Below are 12,013 nucleotides of genomic sequence, written 5' to 3' on the forward strand. Positions count from 1 at the left end.
CAGTCTTTAACAGAAATGAGTACCAACGATATTTCCTTGGGGACAAAGATGATCATCATATAGGACTAACATTCCTACTACTACACAGTGTCTATTGTCTCATGAAGCAGAATCTTTATCTTCTCGCCATTCGGAGGACCTTTCAGGGCACGTAATGGGATAACTTTGCATTGCTGGTGTGGTATTTTAAAAAGGGAGAAAAATAAAAAGAAATATGTACTGCTATTTTAATGTTAATTCTTTTAAGAATATAGTCTCTGATAATTCAATACAGGTTTCTTGGCAACTTTCAAGGCTACAATTAATTGAGAACTTTTACATCAAAGAAAAAGATAATTCTATAATAAAACTGTGACAAAAATTGATAGATATTGCCTATTATCAAATTAAATCCTTTATATTCAAAATATAGTTTGCATACATTTTGAAAAATTCATAAATAAAATATGGTAAAATGGAGAATAAATTCGAATGGCCTTCAACAACAGAAAAAACTAAGATATATATATATATATATATATATATATATATATATATATATATATAATGATGAAACTGTGTGACCCAAAGTAATTTGTAGGAGCCAAAAATAAGAATAAAAATAACAAACTGTAAAAACAAATATAGTACTAGAATTTTATATTCTTAGCAAAGTAATACAAAGAAGTTTGAGAACTATTGCTGGTACGTGCAGTGCTAATACTTATTCTTTAACTTCTAAATGTGTATATTTTGCCACTTTTACCACACTTAACTAAGCTATAGACTCTCTCCAGCCAATACTTACCCAGGTCCTGATGTAAAAACCAATATTTCAATCACCCAACTGGGTAATTACAATAATCTTGTGTCTTTTTTCAATATCCTATGTTGTCTTGTTTAAAACAACATTATTTACAGTTGTGGATCCTCCTTTTGACTAGAGATAAATATACTATTCACTATAATATGGAAGACAAAAGAATGTATCCCTTATCCATTCTGCATCAGCTATTGTACCTTAAAAGACAGAGCATGAGATGGATTTCACAGATACCCTTGTTGAGATTTCATGTGGGGAAGAAAGAAATAGGATGTCTTACAGAATGATACAGACAGAATAGTGAAGAGAAACAGCTTACATGATGGTCTCATTAAAACATACCTGCAAGAAGAATAAGTTATATCTAAAACATCTTTGCAATGTAAAGAATTCCGTCACCAAGACACTCATTACATAAGAATCCTAACGAGTTTGCATGTCTGCTTTTTCTAAACAGTGTTTCTATATTTTAAGAGTATAAGAAACACAGAATATTATATCTAAAATACAGATTCTATAACTAACAGGAAATGTCTTTTGTTTTTACTCTCCTTAAGAAATACAAACAAAGTTCGTATATTCTAGAAAGTTACCATACAAAATAATACATGCACAATACAGATAAAAATAGATGTACAATATTATAATATATTATCTAAACACGCACTAAAACACAACAGGTAACCAAAAAAAACTGTTTAGAAGAAAATTTAACAGTTGTGGAGACCAATTTACCAACAAAGTCGATGCCTAGGGCGAGCCATAGAAGACTGCATTACACTACATACACAATTAATGAGATAATGGAGATTTGTTGGGATGCCACAGGGGGACCAGAGCTTCCAGAGAAAACCCGTGTTACCTGGACAACAGGCTTGCCCAACACAAATTATAAATCAGGGGTACACAGGATCGAACCTGGGTCTACAGGATTACAAAGTGCTCTAGCAGCCATCATGGCAGCTCTTCTTCTGAATGTAACTACCATGAAAATCTACAGTCTCATAAATTAAATTGTTATAGAAATTTGCTTTTTAATAAATCTTGATATATACTAGTCTGTGCATAAATAACTATGTTCCACTCATGTGTAGGTCTAATTCGCACATCTCTTTCCTATTTTAATTGGGTAACGAGTTTTACACTGAACTATTTCAAACAGTTTGAAGACAGTAATTCAATAAATTTGCTTTCTGCAAAGGGATATGAGCTTTATGTAGGTTTATATCTAATATTTTTTTTTTATTTAAACTTTCTCCACAATGCCACAGTTCTCCATTATACCCATAAGAGGGCACATTTGCTGTGGCAATACTCTCATGCATACGTGGCAGGTATATTGCAGGAAATGGTATGTTGATACATATATAAGGAGTTAATAATTACTTAGAATTAAATATTTTAAATTGCCTCTAATGCAGACTTGACAATATTGCAACTTCATCTTTTTAATAAGATAATAAATTAAAATTTAAAAAATATACCTTTTGTTTATTCTTCGTTTACATCAAAAGGCTTATTTATGTAAGACAATAAATGGCAGTAGCACATACTGTCATCATACAGTGCCTGAACAACTAGTTTGTCAGCAAAATCAAAAGACTAGCATTTGAAATAACAACTGCTCATGCAATATGTTTAGTGCAATGTCAGAATTTGAATTAGTTGGAACTTGCTCGAACAGACACAACTTATCAGCAACTACATTAAATCTGGGGTGAAAGTAACAAATTAAATAGGCAGAAGTATTAGGCAACAATGATTCGGTCATATATAGGGAATGAATTCGTAAAATTCCTTCATTTATTTATAGAAGTGTTGTTGTTGTTGTTGTTGTTGTTGTTGTTGTTGTCGTCGAATGTTGATTAGTTGAGTTGTAACAATCTTCCCTTACTTACAAATGGCTCTTAAGGAACCCGGAGGTTCATTGCTGCCCTCACATAAGCCCGCCATTGGTCCCTATCCTGTGCAAGATTAATCCAGTCTCTATCATCATATCCCACCTCCCTCAAATCCATTTTAATATTATCCTCCCATCTACGTCTCGGCTTCCCCAAAGGTCTTTTTCCCTCCAGCTTCCCAACTAATACTATAAGCATTTCTGGATTCGTCCATACGTGCCCATCTCAAACGTCTGGATTTAATGTTCCTAATTATGTCAGGTGAAGAATACAATGTGTGCAGTTCTGCAATGTGTAACTTTCTCCATTCTCCTTTAACTTCATCCCTCTTAGCCCCAAATATTTTCCTAAGAACCTTACTCTCAAACACCCTTAATCTCTGTTCCTCTCTCAAAATGAGAGTCCAAGTTTCACAACATACAGAACAACCGGTAATATAACTTTTATAAATTCTAACTTTCAAATCAATCTTTCTCTAGCTCCCCAATAATGTGCTCCAATGTTGTTGTCCGACATTGTTGTCCCTAATATCGGAATTCGGTTTTATCACAGAGGAAAAGGTGCTGTCTGTTCAAAATTTCATTTTTATTACATATTGGGCAGTCTGTTACTACCTGTTGTTAATTCAGTTTGTAGAGATGCTCAATGAGACAATCATGCCATGTAAATGTGTTACTGTTATTTATCAAGTTTAATTAATTCATTACTTATTTATTTATTTAAAACAGTTTAATTATTTAAGGTTATTAATATATTTAAAGTATTTATTAATTCATTCACAATCGTTCATTTATTTTAACTAATGGCAGGTACTTGAATTTTCGTAATTCACTCATATGAACTCAGTTATGTAGATCAATTTATCAACATAGTCATCGGTTTACAGTGCGCAACAGAAGGCTGATCTACACTACACCTGCAATGAGATGAGATGATGATGGATATTTGTTGGAATGCCACAGGGAACCAGAACTCCCAGAGAAAACTTCTGTGTTACCTAGACCATGGGCTTGCCCAACACAAGTTATAAGTCAGGGATATATTGGGGATCGAACTCAGGTCCACAGGATAAGTCCAGCACTCTAGCCACTAGACCACCATGGCAGCTATATTTATTTATATTTATGTCCTGAAATTACCAAATATTTTGCCAGGTATATCTATTTCATGGTTGAGATTTTTAAGGTGCTACCTAATTTAACATAGAAGTATGACTATTTTCTTTCCAAAAGAAGAAACTTCTTGCGATTTTTCTTAAGCAATAATTCCATGAATCCAATCAAGTTCAAAACATAGATACTTTATTGCTGTTCAGTGCTATTTATTTGTATCTTTTATTTAAACGTGTTACTAATAAAATGCAGCAATGGAAGTAGATTTATTTATATTTTCAAATAAATTCATACACTGTAACATAATTTTTTACCACTTATTCGCTTAAGTTGGCATGAGAACAAGCTTGAAGCATTTATTACAATGACATATACGTAATTTAGATTGCTATTATTCTCCAATCCCACATCCCTCTTAAAATCAATACATGTTTCACAGCTATGATTTCCTTTTTTCCAAACAAAAAATAAAAATCACACTTGATATACAACCCAAAAACAAATTTTCACTATCCCTGCTTTAGACTAGCTTTATGAGCTATACCGGTACTAAAACATTAATATTTCTAAACAAACACAGAACAATAATGCTTGAAATAAAAATTCCAAGTATTTCAATAATAGAATGATATCCAGAAGAGAAAATGACAAAATCCCAGATTTTTGTGAATAGGCCTATTGTAGACACACCACAAAATGTTTGTGATTCAGGTCACCGCGCAATGATTTATTTGATCTGAGTAATGATTGATTCTGTATCTTCTGATTTCGTTGTATCAAATATATCCTAATAACTATCGATTGTGATTTCGAGATCTACTTCCGAATGGCCACCCTATCCACTATCTCCTGGCTTAGTTGCCTCATTAAGTGATGCCTTGTTGGTGTCAGTTATGAGGCTCCAATCTGTCTTCGTACAGTTGACTAAGTAATTGTGTTCAAACAAGTAAGAATTTTGATATAACTTAGATCTATTTTACATCATGTCGTAGATTTAAGACTAAACAGCCATTTTTAAGTTCAGCAACAGTCTGCAAGCAAGCCGCCAGTTTGGAATTTTTCCACTGCTAATGAAGAAATATTTCACAACATACCGGTATCTTTATCTTCAGATGAACAAAAGAGGAAGGGTTGAGAAGGGTTTCCTGCTCAGAGAGGTCATTACAAATGGCTAATTTCACGTTGTGAAATATTTCTTCACCAGCAACGAAAAAAGTCCAAGTTACTCCAATTTTTAATAATCCACCATTGCTTCCTACTTCATTCATAACAAGAAAATGATATCATACAATTAATTACTTATAAACTGATTATATTCAATCAAGTTTTGGTTAATATGTCATATGTCTCGAGTGTCTTGAGCAACTATAAGAGATTTCCTAACCGAATTAATTTCCAATCAGACATAATTTGATTCAACCTGTTTGAACCACAGATGAGCACTGCTCATGACATATGTCTGTACCTCATGTTTATCTTGAGTATTTTCTTTCATCTCTACAAAAGGCTATAGCAATATGTGTTTACAGTATATATATATATATATATATATATATATATATATATATATACATATATATATATATATATATATACAGAGTTACATGTACACAGAATTTGATGTACATATAACAATACAATTTACAATGATAGATAGGTTTTTTAAAATGAATGTCATTAATAACACATTATTCAGTCAAAAACCAGATACACCAGCTTCCAAGTACACCTTAAATACTTCAACAATAATGTTGCATCATTATCCATCAAGTAAGTATTCAAGAAAATGATAAAAAAACTGTTTGTGAATATCCATGTCTAATTCTGTCTGAAACTGTCTATGTCAATCTACAATTACCGCGTTGGTTCTGAAGACCATCATGAAAGCTTATGCATAAAAGACAAGGTAGAATCATACATGGGGAAACAAAAAGGGATGAAATAGGAGCTACAGGAATGAGGAAACTACAAAACACTATTCAGTACACTATTTATTGTCAAACAATCTAACCAATCAACAGCACCATTATGGTTCCTAGACCTGAATATTTACCACCCTCATGGAGTGTTACTCACACTGTATAAGGATGCCCTGCATGCGTCCCTTCATCAGTTCACGTGCTCGTTGAAGCTCCTCTTCATACTGCGCCTTCTCACTCAGAAGTCGGCGAACATGGGAATTTGTTGATTGGATCATTGTGTAGAATGTGTTGGCATTGCGTTTGCTGCAATCTCCACGTTCTAGCCAGGTGATTACAACTTGCACAGCTTTGCTAAATGTTTCATCAGCTGAAAGGAAACATGTGATATCATTTATTATTTTTTTAAAGACACAGAAGAAGAGGGATAGATAAAGATTAAGGAAATACATAAAAAAGTGAGGAAAGAAAGAGGAAAATGAGGTGAACATGAATGAGAAAATTTTCTCTTTTGAAATAGGAAATCTTGTTTAAGTATATAGAAATAATTATTTAATTATTATTATTACCTTTAATTTTTTCCGAAATTGTGACAGCTTCGTGATCTGTGTAGTGAACAACCGGTGGAGGTGACGGTGGCCGCATACGCTCTTGTTCCATTCTTTCACGGTGCCTCTGTTCTCTCTGTAATGCTCGCTGCCGACATTCCCATTCATATAGGTCATCACGTGCTTGTGCATAATCCACATGCAGACGTCCAGTATTTGGAGCATCAGTATTAGAACCAAGTCTTATACGATAACCTGGAAATATACATTATAATTAAATTTATCTAAGCCATACACGAGGAATTCACACGTTTCAGGAAATAAATTACATACACACAGAATGTATCAGATATAATATTTAAAAACTGATTGAACTAAACATATCTATAATTACAGTAAAGATTTCTATAAAGAAATTTGAAATTATGAGGCTGTTTTTTCTTTTCCATTAATAAAAGCTCAAAAGTATACCCAAGTTTTTCAAAAGAATATATACAATGTTCTTTAATTATAAGTTAGATAAAGTGGTACAGATGTAGCACTTTCGTAAAACAAATGATGAAAAGAGCTATAAAAATCAACAGTATCTTTTTAAGAATTTCACGTCTTTTCTTCAAAACAACAAGTAAGCAAATCATCAGAAGTATGCCCTCATTTACAGAACACCAATTTTGGACTTCAATCATGACATGTGTAACAGTTGGATGTGTATGATGTTCAGAGTCACAAGAAGTTCTAACTTTCCTGTGCTATTATCTTCGTATATAGATATAGTCCGTTAAAATACCATATTTACTCGCATAATTTCCTCCTCGAGGTTTAGGGCATATTTTTTCATAATTTTATAAAATACTTTCCCCGCATTACCTCGCCCTCATCTTTCCTGCCTACATTAAAAAAATAACTGGTCAATCCCTTTTCCTTTTAAGACAGTCTTTCGTGAAAAATCGAAATAGCATAAAAATTCGTACAAGTATGGAAAATTCAAGGCCATTATCCATCCCTTCTACAATGACTCCTCTGACAACACAGAAGATGATCTGAATTTGTCGTCTGATGACAGTATTGGAGTGTAAAATATATAAACGTTCATTAATTTTCTTCACGTAATTAATAATAATAATAATAATAATAATAATAATAATAATAATAACAATAATAATAATAATAATAATAATAATAATAATTTATTTTCTTCTGATTAAACAGAATGACGTACATAATAATAATATCCCAAGGAGCAAAAGCACGTGCTCAAATGCAGTTCAGTTACAATACCTACCCAGTATCAATAATGTAATGAAAAATGGACATAATACAAAGAGAACAAATACAATACCTTATATACAAAATAAAGCAGAAACTACACAAGGATAAGAATGAAAATACGTTATATAATATATAAAAAAACAGAGAGAGAGAGGGAGAGGGAGAGGGGGAGGGGGAGGGGAGGGGGAGGGGGAGGGGGAGGGAGAAGGGGAGGGGGAGGGAGAGGGAGAGAGAGAGAGAGAGAGAGAGAATGCAATTGAACTCTTAGAAACATTTTAGCTAAGAACAGTCAGCTGTTGAATTGAAAATGTGTTAAATGCAATTAGACTTTGTGAAACATCAGTATCTTGTCCTGAATTATTGTCATCTGGTCCCAACCAGTGGCGTGCATTCTGGGTAGGCTAGGTCTGCTGCGCCTACCCAGACAGACAGGAAGAAATTTATTAAATTTGTATTTAAAAGTAATACTGTTAATTTAAGAAAGTCTGCAGAGTCCTTAACTAATTTCAGCAAATTTTGGCTTGGCATCCTATTTTCATTTCCTTTTGGTTGGTACTGTACGTCGCATTTCAATAATTATTGTCCGCTGTGTGCTCGCTCTCGCGTCATCTTTCGTCACTGGAGAGTTGGGCAGCTCGGCTTGCTGAGCCTCCCTGGCCCTGCAGTGAGCGTAGTGTTTCCCTTCATAATCAGTAAATTAGAACAGCTGGTGCATGCGCCCTGATTTACGTGTCTTGCCCATTGCCATAGTACGTTAGGCTGGTAGGCGCTAATGAAAGCGCTTTTGGTGATGAAATTACTGTATTATAGTGTTTATTTGAACTTCTATTGGTAAAGTGAGTGTGTTATAGAGTTTATTTAAACAAAGTGAGGTAAAACTAGTGCGATATTGTTGTAATATGGCAGAAGATCACTGTATAATTGAACAGATTTTTAAAAGGACTTTCGGTTGTAGATCATTGAACGAAAAAGTTGAAATTGTAACTGTGGGGGGAAGACCAGTGCCGGCGCTTCCGAACTTTAAGTTTTTACATAAAGAAAAGAGTAGAGAATATTTACGTTATTTCAATGTGAACCAATATGTGAAAACTAATTAGCTAACAGGATGCAGTCATTATTTTGCTGGCCATGCTTATTAATTTGTAACGATTTTTTTAGTACGTTATTTTACGACGCTTTATCAACAGCTTAGGATATTTAGCGTCTGAATGAGATGAAGGTGATAATGCCGGTGAAATGAGTCCGGGGTCCAACACCGAAAGTTACCCAGCATTTGCTCATATTGGGTTGAGGGAAAACCCCGGAAAAAACCTCAACCAGGTAACTTGCCCCGACCGGGAATCGAACCCGGGCCACCTGGTTTCGCGGCTAGACGTGCTAACCGTTAATTTGTAACGAACAAAGTGTGTGGAACAAAGAGGGTTATAATAATTTAAATAATCTCAGCAATGCCATTGTCAAACACGAACGATCGCAATGTCATTTGCGTTCGGTTGTTCAGCTTTCTTGTTTTGGAAGTGTTCGTATTGACACCCAACTTGATCAACAATTGAAATCGGATGTGGCGCGTCACAATGAAATGGTGAAGAAGAACAGAGAAATAATGAAAAGCCTAATCGACACAACGTGCTTCTTAGCCATGCAAGTACTGCCGTTCAGAGGGCATGGCGAAAGTGAAGATTCACTTAACAAAGGCAACTATATAGAATGTTTACATTTGTTGAGCAGCTACGACACTACTCTTCGAGAACATGTAGAGTCATCTACAACATTTAAGGGCACATCAACAGAATTCAAAATGACCTGATAGCTGCTATCAGTGGCGTGTTGATGGAATCTATTAAGAATGACATTTCCATGGCCCAGCATGTTGCAGTTATTTTAGATGAAACATCCGATGTAAGCAACAAATCACAACTATCCACCACTCTCAGGTATGTCCATGACCAGACAGCACAGGTTCAAAAAACGTTTATTTCCTTCGTTGATGTGAGTGCAGATAGATCCTGTAATGGTTTATTTAATCATGTAATGGACATAGTGGGATCTTATGATATTAGAGACAAATTAGTTGGTCAAACATATGATGGTGCGGCAGAGATGGCTGGAGAAATAAATGGACTTAAAACCACAGTTCAAGACATTTATCCTAGAGCTCTATTTGTTCATTGTTTCAGTCATGTCCTAAATCTAGTATTATCTCAGTCAGCTATGAGTATTAAGGAGTGCCGGATCTTTTTTTCAGACATTGAATGGACTAAGTAGCTTCTTCTCCAAGTCTACAAAACGCGCGCATGCTCTTACTGAATATTCCAACAGAATAATTCCAAGAAATGCACCCACAAGATGAAATTTCTCTTCCAGAATAGTCAATATTGTAAAGGAGAACCGTAAATTGCTGGTGGACTTTTTTAAAAATATACTCAACAACTCATCAGACTGGGAAAGTGAAACTGTTGCTCTTGCGCATGGATATTTGTCTTTCCTTTCAGAGTTTGAGACCAAATTTCTTCTAAATGTGTTATCAAAGATCTATGCATACATTGACATTCTGTACAACATTCTTCAAACGAAGCATTTGGATATTCTGTATTGTGTAGAAAAGGTTAATGAAACAAAACGTATTGTTCTACATGAGAGATACAGATTTGATGCATTATGGAGTGATGTTTGTAATGAAGTCGAATGTGAAGAAGTGCCGCGAAAAAGAAAATGCCTGGAAAATGATGTCATAAAATACAGGAGAATATTTTTTGAAAAAATAGACAATGTGACAAACCATATTACAGATAGGTTTGGAAATCTCCCTCAGTTGGAATTTATTTCATTGCTTGATCCAAACAAATTTCAGTCTTATAAATTAAATTTTCCTAATTCTGCCCTGGATGCGCTGAATGTAAAGCACAGTGCAGTGTTTGATATAGTTCGTCTAAAAAATGAATTGACAGTCCTATATTCAATGGAAGAGTTTCGTGGAAAATACCCTCATGAACTGGTGACACATTTAAAATCAAAACAACTCCACACAGAATTTGTCGAATTGTACAAATTGACCTTACTGGTTTTGACCATACCAAGCACATCTGCATCTGCTGAGAGGTCATTTTTCTGCCCTTAAGCGGATTAAATCACTTCAAAGATCAACTCAAGGGCAAGAAAGATTAAGCAGTTTAGCCTTGATGTCCATTGAGAAGAAAAAGCTGAAAGAAATCTGAAAATCCCCTACATTCCATAGCGATGTCATTGAGGAGTTTTCTAAAAAGGAACGCAGAATGGAGTTCACCTTTAAGTAAATAAGGTATGATTTATTTAATTACCAATTTATTTTATCATTAGTTTCCGGAAGTTTCTGTTTTCTTACCCTCCTTCTGGCTGCTGCTCTGGTTTGATGTCAGAACTCACTAAAATTATATCAAATTATCAATATGTTCGAGATATTGTAAGTTGTATACCTATGTAGCATGCAAACATGAAGAGCCTACCCTAATGCAATAGGTTGCGCGCGCCACTGATCTAGAGGAATCCTAATTAATTTAGTAAGTTAATTTTGATACCAATATCTTATGTGCGAAGATTAGTACCACAATCAAGGTCAGTCGAAGTCAGGCTACCAAAGTTGGAACTAACATACAGCAGTACAAAGAAAAGCTGCAAAACTGCCCATAATTACTCAAATTGTATGTCTATATTTGCAGTTGTTCTGTATAGAACATTAATTTGATCAGTAGCTCTATATGAATTGTTTGATGTTATTTATTCCCAAAATACCTATATTTTGTTTTCGCGTAATTTCCCCTCCCCCTTCGACTTTTATCTCCGAATTTTGTTTAAAAAAAATGGGAGAAATTACGCAAGTAAATAAGGTAGGTAATATTAAATTCGTTAAAGAGAACATAATATTTGAAAAATTAAATATTAAATCTGAAACTCCAAGCATAAGATATTTGCTAGTACATATGGGGCTCTACCTCCATGCCCCCCAAGTGCCTTCATGGCATGTTGCGGGGATACCTTTACCTTTAAGGATCAACACTCTTTTTTATTAGTAATAAGATGATTACATAAGTTATTTAATGAAAGTACAATACAGAACTCTTACTATACTCACCTGACAAATAAATGGCAGCATCAACAGAACTTTCGAATACAAAACGAATATGACAAAAATTCTTTTTGCTCAGTCTAATTGTGGTCATCTCTCCACATCTTTCAAATATTTCTTGGATTATTTCCTCTGAAAAGTGAAACATAATGATTATATTTGTAAAATTTAACTTACTAGATGATGAATATGCATCATATAAATTAATATCATTATTTTTATATTGGTTAATTAATTACATTATAACAACTGCACAGTTATTTAACATCAACAGAATTATTGGTGATGGCAAAATAGTAGTCTGCCAATATGAATTCAAGGATTCGCTATATGTCTTGCAAGCTTTAGTTGCATCTCACT

General features: G+C 34.2%; 1 protein-coding gene and 1 long non-coding RNA gene across 2 annotated transcripts in view; one reads left to right on the forward strand and one right to left on the reverse strand.

Moving 5' to 3' along the window:
• The window catches only part of LOC138713396 (ecto-NOX disulfide-thiol exchanger 2), a 98,078-nt gene that overhangs the window by 65,140 nt on the left and 20,925 nt on the right, over positions 1-12,013 (reverse strand). The window contains exons 5-7 of the mRNA XM_069845473.1: positions 11,660-11,785; positions 6,304-6,537; positions 5,892-6,104 (exon numbers count right to left, since the gene is read on the reverse strand). Coding sequence (XP_069701574.1) covers positions 5,892-6,104; positions 6,304-6,537; positions 11,660-11,785 — 573 coding nt within the window. The remainder of the gene's footprint in view (positions 1-5,891; positions 6,105-6,303; positions 6,538-11,659; positions 11,786-12,013) is intronic.
• The window catches only part of LOC138713401 (uncharacterized), a 207,000-nt gene that overhangs the window by 54,044 nt on the left and 140,943 nt on the right, over positions 1-12,013 (forward strand). The gene's annotated exons all lie outside the window — the stretch shown is intronic.

This window comes from Periplaneta americana, chromosome 14 (assembly GCF_040183065.1).
Source record: "Periplaneta americana isolate PAMFEO1 chromosome 14, P.americana_PAMFEO1_priV1, whole genome shotgun sequence".
NCBI classification, from domain to species: Eukaryota; Metazoa; Arthropoda; class Insecta; order Blattodea; family Blattidae; genus Periplaneta; species Periplaneta americana.